General features: G+C 44.8%; 1 protein-coding gene across 1 annotated transcript; it reads left to right on the top strand.

Moving 5' to 3' along the window:
- The first annotated feature begins 585 nt into the window (after window positions 1–585).
- Window positions 586–16,008, top strand: LOC8038141 (lipase member J-like). The gene is made up of 9 exons (XM_040500757.2): window positions 586–702; window positions 1,694–1,895; window positions 3,306–3,420; window positions 4,234–4,384; window positions 7,132–7,227; window positions 8,936–9,091; window positions 14,239–14,310; window positions 14,728–14,796; window positions 15,727–16,008. The coding sequence occupies exons 1-9, from the start codon at window positions 586–588 to the stop codon at window positions 16,006–16,008; spliced, it is 1,260 nt and encodes a 419-aa protein (XP_040356691.2).
- The last annotated feature ends 595 nt before the right edge of the window (window positions 16,009–16,603 follow it).

The raw sequence follows: 16,603 nt of genomic DNA, 5'->3' as shown, positions 1-16,603 counted from the left end.
CAATATGCATGAGGCGACTCGCTAGCTGAAAAAAAAAAAAAAAAAAGAAAACAGGGAGAAAAAAAAACGACAAATGCGACGGAAAATGGGTAAAGGAGGTAATTCACTTGCATTGAGTAATGTTCCAATCACGAGTAGCGAGTTGTCAGTGTGCACACACTTCTGGAGACTGTATTTCCGAGTTCGAGGTTCAAGTCCGCGTTCAAAGTTATAAATTAATACGCGCAATTATCGAGTTTACGTTTGTCGCTTCAAGTTCTAATTTACATTTTAAGTTGCTTCTCCAACTTTTTTGATCCAAGTTCCACGTGCAGCGTAAAGCTCAAGTTACAAATTTATGGTTCAAGTGAAGGGTTCAAGCCTACAACTCCAAATTAATTCGAAACTTTCAAGGTCAAGTTTTGTAGGTCTGTTTAAGGAACAAAACGTCGATTTCAAGTGTCAAGCGAAATTTCTGTTTCGATCTCAAGCTTCAGGAACGCATATGGAATATATTGAAGTTTGGCCACTGCTTTTTTCCGATACCGCTCTGTGGATTTGTATGTGAGTTTTACCAGATTCGACGGAGTCATCCCCTCGTCCAAGATGCTGTTGAGACTGCTCACCAGCTTGATGCTGAGCAGCATCACGACAACCGTCAACTTTCCCGCACTTTTGATGGAACCTTACAGCGGCAGCGATCCGGATGTTGGCAAGAGCATCGTAAGTCAGTTCCAAATATTAGAGTTTTAAGGCCTGTTCACACATACAGCGGAGCGCTAAGTTAGCGCTACGTGAGCGCTCCAAGGAGCGCTCAGGCGCTTCCTAGCGCGTGACTTCGTTCTAATATAGCGCGTGATTAGCGCTCCAGTAGCGCCTTGTTAGCGCTCCAGTAGCGCCTTGTTAGCGCTTCACTAGCGCTTCTTGTACCGCGGTGCTGCGGATTAGCGCGTGCACTGCGGTTCTGGTTCCTGTGGTTGGGTGTGCATCAGCAGCACCATGGCGGGCATGTGGGATGCTGAAATAGAAATGCAACAGATACTCTTACATACGCAATTAGTGCATATGTGTGCCGACGGCTTAACGCAGAGGAGCCTTCTGGGTGCGCGAGATCTTTCGCCACCGAGATACCAACGGGTACCCGGCGAACCTTGTTCCTAGGCTGAGGGACCGAGACACAGAGCTCTCTCGAACGCGATTATTTTTAACTGCGTGTCTGTGAAACTGGTCACGCATATCGAATAGAAAGCGATGAGGTCTATACTTAATCAATTAGTCCCTCAGAGTCCGATCGCCTGCCCGACCCTTTGCTTGGAGATCGGCTCTTTTACTTCCTCGTCTTTCAATGCAGTAAGGTTGACATTTGGGCTAGTTGGTACCAACCGCGCGAGAAACCTTCTTCTAGAATACCTTGATAAAAATCACGACTTGAGTTTCTTACAAGTAGAGCCAACAATTGTTCTGTAAGCGAGCAAATCGCTGAATCGGTTTTCATTGCTTTTTGTGCCCCATACTAGCGATGCTAAAAAAAAGGATCGTCAAAACAGATGAAATACGCGCAAATATAGGTGTCGACAATGTTGGTCGTGCGGGATAGTGCCCTCCGAAAAGGGCGACAGCGGGAAGCACGGCCAAGGGTGTACGGGTGAGCAGACGCTTACCGGGAAAAGGATCCATACAGTGCCAGTCATCGATGCTATATTCTGTCTTGCAGGAGTACATGGTGACGAGCAAGGGCTACCCTTTCGAGAGGCATCGGGTAACCACCGAAGACGGCTACATTCTGGAAATGCATCGCATCCCTCATGGACGCCAGGCGTGCTCAGTGCCATGCTCACGGCAGCCGGTCTTCCTCATGTCCGGCTTTTTGGTCGCTTCCATTACCTTCGTCCTCAACTCCCCTCGGCAGTCGCTGGGTACGGGACAGGCCAGCTCCCTTTCCTTCTACTCCTGTCGGACTCCAAACCCTTGCATTGTCGATACCAACTTCGTCGAGCGAAAGCTGTGCCTCGCTCAAAGCAGTCGGAGCCAACTGGATTCCTATTTTTCACGCGCTTTTATGCGGTGTCCCTGAGTCACACTAAAAAACTAAGCCTAGAAAATGGGTTCTCTTTCTATACTCGTAATCCCCTCAAAAACCACAGCAAAAACATTTCTTTTTTTTTTTTTTTTGCGAACTGTTATTAATTTCTTCTTTAATGCGTTGAATTAAGATGTATGTAGGTACATACATCTTCCACAGAACGAGTGCTCGTTCTGCAGAAGAGCGCTTCAAAGCAGCGACCTCGAGATCTCGTGCTTGTGGCATCGGCTGCAGTCTCAGCTTAACTGTTTACAAGGTTTCTAGGCTTCTGCACCACTTTATTGAATCAATGCCAAGACCGGGTGACGTTCTTTGGCTGCCAATCAAGGCAAAATAGGGCTTTCTCAGGATTGAAACGTCTGAGAACATTTGCTTAGAATATCGACACTCGTTCCCGGAGTGTTGTGTGGGGCTCCGCCATTTTGTTGCCTAGGCTAGAGCGGGTGCAATAAACCCCTTTCAAAATTCAGTGCCGTCTAGTGGCTCAAAACGCAGTTTCACTTTTGCCAAAATTATGGCGATCATCAAACGGTATTTCATCGGGCACCACATCATATAGTTCTTTCTTCTTTCACTTTTGATGATGTGACCATAAGAACGGGTCTGTATACAAAGCGACAACCGATAAGCCATCGATTAAAATCACCGCCATCCAAAGGCTTTAAAATCAAACTTGCGCCAGATATTACTTGAGCCACACTCCGAAATAAACGCTTACGCAGCCGTTGTATCCAACTTCCATGTCGTGTTGTACTGACGTCTCAAACCTACAAACCTCCTCCGCCTAGTACAATAGCTTCAACTCTTTCCTTCACCAGCCTCAAAGAAAGCCGCTACTTGTTTCGTACAGATGTCATAGACTGAGGATGAATGGATGGATGCTAATGGATGTATCGTTTATACTGGGCGGTAGCTTGTGCCACCTAGCCTAGAAAATGATGGTGATCAAAGTTGCCAGACTGAATTTCAAAAATACTTCCTGAGCTTTGGATACGGTGTCAGGGAGCTCATGTGACATCTTTTTGCTCGGTCGCGAACTGTTTTAACTTTCTGCAGCCCGAGAAAGCGTTTCCTGTAATTTCAGACGAAGCTTCGGATAACTGACAACTATGAATGTAAGCATCAAGATGACAAACGTGTCGTTAATCTTAAGTGTAGCCCATTTATAATTACCATCTGCTCAAACGCGTTATTCGCGTGCTTTCTATACGGTACGTTTTTTTGTTTTTTTTTTTGTACGCAGGGTTTGTGCTGGCAGATCATGGTTACGACGTCTGGCTTGGGAACGTTCGTGGGAACACCTACGGCAAGAACCACCGGAAGTTCAGCAACGCTTCTCGGGAGTTTTGGAACTTCTCGTGAGTGGACGACTGGCTCGATATTGACCAACGCACGCAGAAAAAACAGAAAGAACCAACGTAAATTATTCTTACTTTTGAACATACTACAATCAACTAACTCAATATCGCACGAGTACTTTTGGCAAAAGATTTCCGTCACACAAAGTATACCCTATAAATTTTCGAAGTTTATAAAAAAAAAAAAAAAAAAAAATATATATATATATATATATATATATATATATATATATATTATTAAAATGTTTGTTTTAAAACGTCCGCATCTTTTTGAAGTTGTGTAGTTCTCTCAGTTTGCACCAGTCTGCAGATTTAAAACAAGATTGTGTAGACAGATATGGTTTACCTTCGCGAATAACGATAAAGGAGACATACACATTAAATACAAGCATTTCCAAGTCTAAGCTCCTAGAGGAGTTTAGAAATTGGACGTGGTAGTGTCACGCGCTCAGAAATCGGACATCCCGTGACGTCGCAGTTTCCCCGCTGAATTTAGCGGGAAAATTTCTTCACTGAATTTAGCGGGTCGTCGCATGACGTGGCACGCGTGGCCACGTCATGCGACGTCACATGACGTCAGAGTGTCACGTGACGTCATGGCTTCAGATGCCATCACAGTGCCCCATCAATACCGTCCGCTAAATCTAAACACAGTAGCGCAGTTCATTTCGTGGGACACTGCGAGGAACCCTCTAATTCTTTAGCGTAAAATTTGTCACTGCGCTTTTTTTTTTTTTCTTACTTTCTGCCCACATCTTTCGTTTAGACAGTTCTTTCATCAAGCGGTCCCTTTAAAACAAATGCTCGTTGCAGGTTTCACGAGTTCGGCGCGTACGATGGCCCGGCACAGATCGACCACGTCCTTAAGCAGACGAAACGCGACAGCCTGTTCTACGTCGGCCTCTCGCAGGGGGCGCTCATGTACTTCATCATGATGTCCGAAAGGCCCGAGTACAACGCCAAGGTGAGCTGTAGACCAACACCACCTAGACTAGAAAAGGATTGCGTATGGACGTCATCGTTTGTGGGTCCGCAAGCCCTGCCCCAAGCGGCAAACACTCCGAAGAGATAAAGCGGCAGCCGCGTCAGTCGTCTTGGCGTCACCTCGTGCATGTGGTAGCGTCCACGTCTGGGTCTATGCGTCTAATAAAGCCACATATACATATGCATGGTTCTCTCGCCGTGGACCCGGAGATGAATTAGAGCGGTGGTTCTCAACCACCGATGTTTCGCGGATCCCTTGTGGATCGGCGGAGACGATGGAGGACCCGTTCGTGGTGAGTTGAAGGGAAAGGTATAGGTTAATTACGATAATGATGAAGTAAATGTACAAGGTGTCACAAAAAAAAAATGTACCAGATTTTTTTTTTTTTTTTTACCGCAAACATAAACTAGGCATTTCCGAACACTCATTTTCTGCCCAAAGGTAGCGCTAGAGGTCACAACTATATGTCAAAGTTTCAGCCCGATCCGATACCTTATTCAAAAGTTATAAGTGATTTTCTTAAAACTTCAATGGGAAAATGGCGCCCGACGGAGTTTTCGACTACATGGGGCTCTATGGCACCAGAACACGAAAATGGGCAAAAATGGGCTCCATCTTTCTATCGAAATTTTCAGAAAATCACTTATATCTTTTGAATAAGGTATCGGATCGGGCTGAAACTTTGGCATCTGGTTGTGACTTCTAGCGCTACCTTTGGGCAGATAATGAGCGTTCGGCAATGTTTAATTTAGTTTTCCGCAAAAAAAAAAAAAAAACTACATTTTTTTTGGTGACATTTTGTACATAACTAAGGGCTAGTGCAAAGTAGACTTAATTCTCTCATTGACATACACACGAGAATACTCACCCGAAAACAAAAACAATTCTCCTCAACCTGGAAAAAAAAATTATTGCCGGGTTTGACTGATGAGGCAGGGCTTCGAGGACACCTCTTTGAGAACCACTGAATTTGATGACTGATACCCATGGAGCGCTTTCACGCGTATACTTCAAAAGTGTAACTTGGGTTTGAAAGCTATTTACTCAACGAAACGCAAAAAAAAAAAAAAAGAAAAACGGAGCAGTTTTATAATTTATTTTAGCCGCCACATGTAGACAGACAGACACTCCCCCAACTGAAGTCAAACGTGCATGTTGTTAATTAGAACCATGTTGACTTGGATTTTACAGTGGAGCTGTTAAAGGAGTACTCCGCCGTTTTCTTCATAGTCCCCGATTTGCCTAAAAACTTGCTAAAAACACCAACAAACGTCGCTGAACTAGTAACCCAAATATTTGGACAAAATCACTTTTTTTCGCGAGGTTACAGAATTTACAGTTCTGGTCCTCATCGTGTTCTCCAAAGTGAAAAGCTCTACTGGCAACATTGAAAACGTGACGTCATGAGTGTGCAGGGGTTCACTCTTTGGGCTGTAGGCTTTGTTCCCAACTGATTACAAGCAGTTTTATGGTGTCAAATGAATGCTTTGGAAAGTCGCCCCAGCTCCCGCGCAGCAGCACGATACAAATGCTCGGCATAGTTCATTTTTAGACTGCCCGCTCGAACCGCAAGCCGGCACATTCGTGACGTCACGGCAATGAAAAGCGCGGGTATATTCGAATCATCGTTTTGGCGTCATTTTCATTTGCCGATTTCACAATAACTATTCTGAATTTCGCGATACAAAATAAGATATTAGAAAGAATAAAGGACGGCGATTTCAAAAATATAGTTAGTTGGGGTTGCTCAAAAAGTCGCCGGAGTTCCCCTTTAAGGGCTAGTTTCTGCAGTTTCGTGTCCGTGGACAAATAAATCTCAACACAACCCTCTGGACAGTTACCTCCATCTACGAGCGACGACGGCAACCAGACAACCGACTTGCCGGTTGTCTGGTTGCCGCCGTCGCTCATAGATGGCGTCACATAGTAGCAGTTCTGCTGCTCTTCCTTCTTAACCAAAGTAAAAAGGCTGAACGTATTTTTTTTTTCAGTTTCTTAATTAAGTTAGTTGTATTGATGTCTGTAAATACACGTACCACATGCAAACTTCGTAAGACTTGATAAATCCACGCACGCACGATAAGAACTCACGCACGCACGCACGCAGAGAAAGACACGTCACTTTCTATTCTTTCAAGTGTTATTTGGGAAACTTTTAGGGATCTGAAGTTATCTAACAATCTGTTTTCACATGATCAAATGATCACTTAAACTGTCTTTCAGTAAATGTTGAAAGCGGTTCAACGAGTATACGTAAACTGCGCGACACTTTTAACGCAAACACGACATCGCGCCTTTTTCTTTTTTTATTTAAGAAAAGGTATACTGTCAAACCCCACAATTTACCACGTAGGTTCGTGTCCCATGTGCACACTTTTAGCCACCATATCAGTTTTGACGACAGTCCTTAGAGTTTAAGCAAAAAGCAAGAAAAACCGGCGATCGATCGTTTGCTCGCGTTAACAATGTTGCGCAGTCTATAGATTGCGTATGTGTGAGGGCGTTGTAACGGCATACATATATATATATATATATATTTTTTGTCTTGCGCACGATTGCAATATATAGATCAAGCGTAGCGACGAAGTATTGTAAAAAATTTTACTTTTTTTATTTTTGCAGAAAAAATTGCTTGACAGTGTTTTTATAAGATAAAGTAACTGCGTTGGAGATAGACATTTCAAACCTAGTGACCCAACATTTCAACATATGAACTTTTTTCGCAGGTCAAGGCCATGGCGGGACTTGCTCCTTTCCGAAAGATGCCGAACTTCAAAGTTCCCTTCCTTGAGGTCATAGCTACCCGCGGGAACGGCTTCCTCGTAAGTCTCTCTGAAAATTGTTCGAATCTGATCGAAGTTAAGGTAGCGAAAATTAGACCCTTTTTCCGCAATGTTGTGCCAAAATAACAATGTCAAAGGCAATCATCGACACGGCAAGTCTCTTCAATCTTCCCACATCGCAATTTGGTGGCTTCAACGACTGGCAAATTTCGTCCATGCTCATTTTTGAAGGGACGTTAAGTTGTAACGGTCGAGTTAAGGCCCGTTCACACACTTGCGTTTGCTTACGACCGAGTTCTTGTGACCTCTTAGGACGAGAGGACACACCGGCACGTGCGGCAGCGTCATCTATAAAATGGCCCTGAAACTGCATCTCACTAGAGTGAAGGTTTTGTGGTATTCGCGAGATCAAATGCACTTTGAGAAATGGTAACTTATAATTATACGGAGATTCCAAGTGTTCCAAGACTACGCGACAGATAGCGCCCGTGTTTTTTTTTTTTTTTTTTTTTTTGTTTTCTCGTCGTAAGAGCCTTTGAAGAGATTTATTAAAGCACATGTCATGAGCAGTCGCAACTGTGAAAACCAGCCTTTACTTTCGTGATAAAAACGCGGTGCTTCCTCCTTCACTGAAGCTAATTTGAAAGAGGTAATCGTAACGCCACATATAAAAAGGAAAAAAAAAATGTCACAAATTGAATGAGTAGGCTTATACCTAGCCTTCAATTTCCGTGTGTATGCTTTTCCAAGTTTTTAAGGCGGCAATTTTTTTATTCGTGAAAAGACTTTAGGCTCACGTGATATTTATTTATTCTGTATTATTAAACGTTGCGGTGTACGTCGTTATTTCGATGCGGTTTGAACAGCCCAAATAAGTGGCGCATTTTTCACGATAAGATTGAACGAGAGATAAAAAAAATAAAACAGGATAAAACGATGCACAGAAAAAGGAAACGCGGAAATAAGACACTCATTAAAGAAAACAAAACAAGAGCAACAAAAACTGGTATCTTTGACGTCACTCCCAAAGCGGTGAGGTTTTCCCAACGTCGGAAAAGCGTCGCTGCTGCAAAGTGACGTCAGAGATACGAGTTATATTTCATTCAATGCAAATATTTTCCTCTTCGGTATGTCAAATAAACTGGAACGAACATAAAAAAAAGATTAATCAAGATAAAAAATTTTTTCGTACACTTGTTTCCGAACCTGTTTCTTCCCATTTGAATTCACATCAACGTTGCGAGCTTTACAGCTGAAGGTCCCTTTCGCACGTCAATGGACAGATGAGAATAGGTTCTTCGATCCCCTCGTCATTCTTTCTTGATTTGTTTGAGTTCCAATAGTTCGCACATAAGAACTGACCAGTCCAAAGCAGCGACTCATAATCCACTGGTTAAATTTCCACCATCAAAATGCTTTATCGAGCCAAACTTGTGCCAAGAAATTGATTGGACAATACCCCTAATCGAACGTTTACGCAGCCGTTGTATCTAATTCGCGCGGCGTGTTGTACTGACGTCACGGACGTACAGGCCTCAATAATCCTCTGTATCTTCGACTTCTTCCTTCAACACCAAGCTCAAGACGGCCGCCATTAGTATGGCGCGGATGCCATACACTGAGATGATGGCAGTGATCGAAAAGTTGCCAAACTGAACATCGAAAAGAGTCTCGAGGCGGCGCGAATAGCTTTTCGACTGACTGTGCGCATCCTGACAGCTTCGCTCTGCATGTCATTTGTTCGCAGAACGGTCTCTACTCGTCCGGAGTGTACGAAGTGATGCCCCGAGACTTCCTGGCAGCCAAAGGAGCACGCGCATTATGCGCTTTCCCGAGCGGCCGCAGCGTCTGTGCGTTCCTCGCCGACTTCATGTTCAACATGGGACACACGCACACCAATCACGTGAGCCGAGACAAGCACATGCCCAGCGCTTGCTTATGCTTACCGAACCTCCGACTTCACGGCGCCGCGGCGGTGCTGCTGTCGGCACTGCGCCCGACTCTGCAACTCTCGCGAATCTGTGTCGGTGACACAGCCACTTCCATCGCAGTGACTTCTAGTTCGAAAACCGACGAGACGTCACTCTGCTGCATCTATTCGTGGCGTTATTGTATCCTCACAGCACAAAACCAACTTTCCCCGCTATCCTCGAGCTTTTTGCCGATTGTGTCAGACACAATCGGCAAAAAGCTCGAGGTACAGTACACCTAAGCACTTTTTATGAGTTGTGAATGCGAAAGCATGGAAGCCGCTCGTTCGCTCCCTTTTTCGTCTGCTGCGTACTTTTCGTCGCCTGTCAGCGCCGTGCTCCCCTGGGCATTCTGACCTTGGACGCTTCGTGTTAACGGCGCCTTGTTGGACACGTAGTGCAATGGGGTGAGCGGTCGTGGAAACTGACGATCGCAGGGCCAATGGAATTGAAGGCAAAATCCATCAGCTTTACTTCGCTCCTATAGGGATCGCGGAAACTATACCCATTTTCACCTCAAGAAAGAAGGACGTTTTGCTCAATGTTCATACGCCGCGCGAAGTAGTTTTTGCAAGATTTGGTTGCCAGAAAAAGAAGCAATGCTCTTGACGTTTCAAACGTGTACGTCTTGATAAGATAACATGCGTCTAATCTAAAATGCACCTGCATACATATTTATTATCTACGTAAAGGTGGAAATTAGTAATGCTCCGCGAGAAGCCGTACCTTTTTTTTTTACTACGCTTCTTCAGGTGAAAACGAGTATAGGTGCCGTTTTCGCGCTTCAAACTGATGACGTCAGCTCGCTCTATGGGACAGTTAATGCTTTCGCATTAAAAACCACAGGCGCTCACTATCGCTACAACGCACAACACCGTCGAGGAGGGAGCGCGTCGTCTGCTCTCAGATTCAACATTTGACGTCGCGAAGTCCCCTGCTCGCTGTTACCAGATAAAGCGGCAGCCAGCGATTCAGAGGTGTACGCGTAAACTTCAAAATTCATTTTCTAAAAAAAAATTGATTATTTCAATGAGGTATTTTGTAGACACACTCAGGGTTGGATATTTACTGCACGGTGAAAATTTTATAATAATCGATGACCATCAATATTTCGCCGGAGTCCGAGCGTCGCCAACGCTATAAGGCTAATGCATGGGGTCAATCAAGTCGTGACAAATGTGCACATGTGCAGGGCCACGTCGTTCGTAATCACTGTGCGTCTGTACCATCATAGGCTAAACCAATCAACCGCAGTAAATGCGCCGTGACCTTGCACTTTTAGTACGCTCGGACGCTCCGACGAATGATGAATGGATGGCGCATTGGACAAACAGGTATGAAGCCACCGGAAGTAGGCGGCTTGTCCCGGAAGTGAGCGCTTGACAAGTTTTTCAACTCTTCCGAGTGCTGGTGTGAAAACTATTCAGGGCGCTGGATCTTTTTCTTGTCATCTCAAGAAAGCCTGCTTGTTGCGCAGTAATAGCGCACGCGGACACGAAACGTCTCCCGGGAAGTCGTTGGATGTGAACATTTTGAGATTCTATTTGATCAAGTGTGCATATGTCCCACTTACAAATGCATTATTATCGAGATTTAATTCAAAGCGGTATTATTCAAACCCAATCAAAGACACGAGAAAGCGTGAAACAAAACATTGACTGAATGCACTAGGAAGCCCAGCAAACAAACGACTTTCGGGAAAAGCATCGAACTTCCGGTGGCTTCACCTGCGCCAGGCTCTAGAACAGCTATGCGCCATCCAGCCCCCTATGAAGAAATAAGTGTTTCCCTCCATATTTAGCGGGAAGTTTTACAGCGGAGCTGTTACGGGCTAGGTTTCTCAGGTTCGTGTCAGGTATGTCGACGCAAACCTGCCTGGACAGCTACCGCCATCTATAAGCGACGGCGGCAAGCACAACCAGTATGGTTTCTGCCGTCGCTCGTAGATGGCGCCAACCTTTCCAGTTCTAATAGAATGGATAGTTTGGCGCGTTGGTGGGAATTCATCGCAGGAAACAGCGCGAAAAACAGACGACGACGAAGAAGAAGCACAGAGTGTGCCGAGTACAGCTCCGCTGGTCTTCCTTCTTCACAAAAATAAAAAGGCTGACCGATTTTTTTTTTTTTTTTTGGGGGGGGGGGGGGGGGGGAAGGAGCTTTTAATGTTTCGGTGTCAGGAGCAAAACAGGAGACGAGAACCTATTCCGGTACAATGGAACCCACCAAACGCATGTTGCAATCGACTAGCGGTCTGAATGTCCGCTTCTTTGATAAGCTGACTGCCTCCAACAAAAAGCTGCTGTGGATGACAAAGAGAAAGGCTCGTGAACAAGGGTTCACGTTTACATGGCAGAAAAAAGGAACGGATGATATCGGCAAAGTAATGTAAAATGGCTGACACAACATTCATGTCCCTGTACTATAACCAGGTTACATTTAAACAACTTCTGCAAAATAATGCATGGTTTCTTTAAAAAATATATATATGCTTGACATTTAAATGTTAGGGGCATTGCAAATAAACATGATGACGTTGCCATGTTTTTCAACTCTCTAATTACAGTTTCGACATTTTCGCTTTCACGGGAACTTAGGTTTCTAATACTGATGATCAAGTGAGTTTTGAAGGCTATAAGAGCGAAGAGGTATTCAGATTAGACAGAAAAATGACGGGGCGTTTCATAGTATTTTCGTAATAGCACAGGGTATAGTGTTATGTTCGAATACTCGCACGTAACCAAGGACTATGAATCGATTGTTGCCATGTGTGAAGGATCCTTAGTGGCTACTCCAAATCAGCCACCTTCTGGGGCATTATCTGAATTTATGAATTACGTAGTTAAACTTTTGGAGCATATGACCTCATTGAATTTACGAATCACACTCATAGGGGACTTTAATATCAATCTGACGGGCTCGCATCTGCTCTGCGGACAGTTCCTTGATACTATTGAATCATTCCGGTGCAGTAACGTTATTACTGCACCAACAAAAATAAATCTGGATAGCGCAACAATAATCGATTTATGTATCACAAGTGACCTACCGAGTGAAACAATCTCTGGAATTTTTTCCTGCCCAGTCAGTGATCACTTACCTATATTTTGCCTTCTTAATTCGTTCTCAATGAAAACGAATGGACACAAAAACTCCGTAGCTGTCACAGCTTGTGGGAGGATTAATTATGCCAATATAACTAAGTTCTATAACCTCATATCAAACACTAATTGGGATGATCTATACAGTGAAAGCATTACTAGTATATGCTGCGGCATTTTCATAACTAGGATTAAAGAATGCTGTGACAAAACGCTTCCCCCCCAAAAATGTAAAAAAAAAAGTAAGAAAACCATAGATTACTCATGATATGTACACAAGAATAAATCGCCGAGATAAACTCTATGATACTTTTATCAAAACAAAAGATGAGTCGGTACTACGCGAATATAAAAGATATGAAATAAGTTAAACGCTGAAATTAAGAAAGCACGCAAGCAGTATTGCGGCGATAAATTCGCGTCCGTTTATAATGATCCTAAAAAAGTATGGAACACTGTAGGGTTTAACTTCCATGCCCACAATGTACTCCAATAACCTCCTATATACTGGCAAAGCCTGGCAGATCGCACCGAGAAGCGGCCACTGAAATGGAAAAGGTGGAGTGGCAGACAACGGATGAAAGGAGGAGCCACGTGACTGGCGCCCCGCTGCGGCGAGATGCCGAGACACGTACACTTCTCCCATGCGAACAAGTGTGTTTCAAATCCTCACCTCTGGGAAAGCTCTGCGCTGACATCCAGGTTCCCCGAGAAATGGCTCTTTGAGGCTCTCTGCTACCAGGTCCTAGCGCTTCAAATCTGCGACCGGGCACTCAATGGCTCCGTCGTCGAACTGCCAGGCTTTGTGAGTATAGAGGAGGCTATGGTACTTCCAAAAGAACTGGTAATTGATGGTATCTTATATTCAAATTCCCTCCTTGCTAACAGTTTAACGTTCACTTGTTCAGTTGCGGCGCCTGCCCCACTTCATCCCTATCTAGTAGTAGTTCCGAACCTTATATGTCGCCAGCTGCAACTGCAAATTCAGTTTTCCTCTGCCCTGTGACGGAGACAGAGATAACGAGGCTTCTCAGTAATTTAAGTAATAACACAGCGGCCGGATCAGATTATATAAAAGCGGCAACGAATAAAGCAGTCGCGCACTTTATAAGCTCCATTCTAGAACATATATGTAACACATCCGTGACTGGTATATTTCCGGAAAAAAAATGAAACGTCAGAGCTTGTGTCATACATGAAGGTAGTCAGCGCAACAATATAAAAAACCGTAGGCCAATTTCCGTGCTACCTTTATTCTCAAAAATTCCAAGCTCTTGATTTTAAAACTAGCAATGAGAATATACCGCGAGTACAGCAGTGACCAAAATGAATTTTGTGAGACCTACCACTCCAAAACAACATAATATAATCTAACAACTGAAATATACATAAAGCCCAAAATTCGAACAAGTTATGGCTTCCAAGCTCTAGCGTATAAAATACCCCAGCTTTTGAACGATCATCCAAGTGTTATTGAATTAATGAGGAATGCTACTTTGCTCGTTGCCTTCGAAAATAACATGAAACGTTATATTTTACAATAGGCTCTTTATAGCGTTTGGTTAAGCATTGGGTTCAATAGCGTATAATCAGCTCTGACCAGAGTTAGTCGTGTTATTACTCACTGCAAAGCTCCTAGCTCCTGCCAAGTTGTACTTTGCTCCCGGTGTGGTCTTATTAATCCACTATTTTGTAGAAGGCTTGTTCAGTGCCTATTTGGCTCAGTGAAACTTTGTTTGATAAGATTTTTTGTCGTTTTCACTTGTGTTTTATTGTTCAATTCTAGTCTGTTTTGATTCCCTGCTGAGCAGTGTATAGGGTGGTGGGGCCTCGTCAGGTAAATCTGTTTACCTTTGGCCCCTCTACCCGAAACTCAGAGTGCAAATCAAGATTATTATAATTATATACACGAATATATAGGTTCTCTTTTTTTTTGCAATATTCTTGTCGCTTTGCCTAGATGGTAAAATTTTGCGTTGCAGTCTCGGTATCCTGTGTACATGTCTCACCTGCCATCTGGGACGTCAATTAAGAACATGATTCACTTGAGTCAGGTGAGTGAAACAATGGCATGCCCGTACGCGGATCGTCTTAGTAACGGCTAGGGTGCCTTCATGTGCGCTTCGCATAGAGTGATGCTGTTTCCCTTTCCCATACCTTCTTCCACCGCCATTTTGCTTCTCTCATTGTTTCCCCGTGCGCCGGAAAGTGGCCTTTGTGTCCATCGGTCCTCCCATCCGAGGGGAAAATGCTAATCTTCCCTCCGTGGGTTCCACAACGCTGCTCCGAACTTGTGAGATAAGGTGCTTGTTTCTGGGAGAGTTATAAGCCCTACGGAGTATCGCCAAGGACCAAAATGGCTACTGGTTTGTCGGCGAGTGGCATTACAAAGGGTGGCATCACCCTAGCAAAGTGCACATGAAGGCTAACGGCCGATCCTCCACTGAGGTCGTTCACTTACATCGACGCAGTTGGTGATATCCAAGAACGCGCAAAAGTACGACTACGGTCCGGAAGGCAATCGAGAGAAGTACGGTCAGGTGAGTCTTCGGCGTACGTCACCGCCAAACATTCGAGGAGCGTTCATTTTAAGTGAACCCATCGGGCAGCTTCTCACCGAGTATTTAGTTTGCGTGTTAATATTTTCGTCCAGCGTAGCAAGGAGTGTCCGTACTTGTACTGCTGATTGTTCCCACCAGCTCGTAGTGTTGGCTGCATCTGGACTTAAAAACGAAGAAGAGAGCCACGAAATAAGCCGCGCTTCGAAGCCCTCCACTCCCTCGTGGGCGCCGCCATTTTGGTGCTTAGTGCAGGGTGGGCGGATTTGGCGATCGTTATGGTTTGAAAATGCGAGTTCCTGAGCATTTTGGTGTGTTACGGGCGGTTCTATCATTTCTAAAGGACGGAAGAGTGTTTCCTGCGATTTCAGGTAAAGCTTATTATAACTAAAAGCTATGGTGCACTAAGATGGTTGACGTGTTGTTACTCTAAAGCGTTTATGTAATGGCTCTAGGCTACACCCTAGACTTCACTTTTAGATGGATTAAAGAAAACATTGTTTAATTAAATGCTTTCTTGCGGGTATATGTAGAGTGCTTACCAAACGAACACGGAACACGTGAGTTGTGTTTTTGTTTTCGTGGGAGGCGTTATCCTGGCGGCAGCAGAACAGGGTTTCGTGGAGTAGCACTCAACAAACCATCCTGAAGTGCTATACGTCAAGGAACCGTTGTCCTCCAAGACAGCGCTGCGATAACACACACACACACACACGGACGCACGCACACACTCTCTCTCTCCCTCTTCGCGTGTTCCGTATAAATTTCGTAAACACTGTACACGTAACCATTGCTTTGCGCCGCCTCGACGTTCAGGCGTCAACTTAGTTATACTATTTTTGGAGAGGGTACACAGATTGTATACGTACTACACTGGGCACACAGCGATCGTTTTAATTTGTTTCCACGCAGTCCGACCCTCCGCACTACAGGTTAGACAACGTCGCCAACGACATTGGCATCTTCTGGAGTCGGGGAGACAAGTTCGTCCCTCCCGAAGACGTGGACGAGCTCATCCGAGAGCTGGGACCTCGGGTGAAGATGAAGCACTTCGTCGATGACCCGGAGTACAGACACTTTCACTTCGGCGTCGGCACCGTCAACCACGAAGCGTGGCACGAGGAACTGCTGGAGTTCCTCGGAAGATACTCTGACCACGTCCGCTCGATGCGGCTTCCTGCGGGGACTTGTTAGATTAGAGTCGACTGGTTTTTGACTCTCCCCACCCCCGGGCCAGTTCATACTGATGATGCCATCCGGATAGGTGGCGAAACGTCCGTGTTGCTGTTATATATTTTTTTCTTAAGCCAGTGTAAACTTATTTCAATATGTCTACTCCTGGCTTTTGGAACATATTTGCCTTCTAAAACCACAGCCACGCTGCTGATACACCGTACACAATAGGGAGTTTTCGTGGATCGTTTTCGCCGTCCCGCAACGCCCTCCGTAACCCACTACGATACCCGGAACTCTACAGTCAAGGCCATAGGCGCGCAGGCGCAGTAGCGGCTTCTTCGTTGTGGAGGGCTCAGCGGAGAGGGAAACGCGGTCTACGAAAACTCCCTAATTAAGAGATGGCGATCGCTGCAGGTGGCGACAGAAGTATCTGCGGTCACGACTCACGCCTTTTCGAAGCTTCATACATACATATATGGCCGAACATGCATCTGCAGACAGATTTTGTTTGACTAGTGTGAAAGTGCCGTCATACATGAAAGTAACACACCTCAGACAATGTCTGCAACATGTCACTTTGTACGGTGTACTAAGAGTGCGACCGCAACCATAG

Source organism: Ixodes scapularis, unplaced genomic scaffold, assembly GCF_016920785.2.
Source record: "Ixodes scapularis isolate PalLabHiFi unplaced genomic scaffold, ASM1692078v2 PGA_scaffold4__175_contigs__length_147842914, whole genome shotgun sequence".
Classification (NCBI taxonomy): Eukaryota; Metazoa; Arthropoda; class Arachnida; order Ixodida; family Ixodidae; genus Ixodes; species Ixodes scapularis.
This window is presented reverse-complemented; position numbering and strand designations above follow the sequence as displayed.

Coding starts and splice junctions, on each gene's coding strand:
- LOC8038141 (XM_040500757.2), top strand. CDS start 586: ATGCTGTTGAGACTGCTCACCAGCTTGATGCTGAGCAGCATCACGACA. Junction 7,228..8,935: donor CCCGCGGGAACGGCTTCCTC/GTAAGTCTCTCT, acceptor ATTTGTTCGCAG/AACGGTCTCTACTCGTCCGG. Junction 14,797..15,726: donor ATCGAGAGAAGTACGGTCAG/GTGAGTCTTCGG, acceptor GTTTCCACGCAG/TCCGACCCTCCGCACTACAG.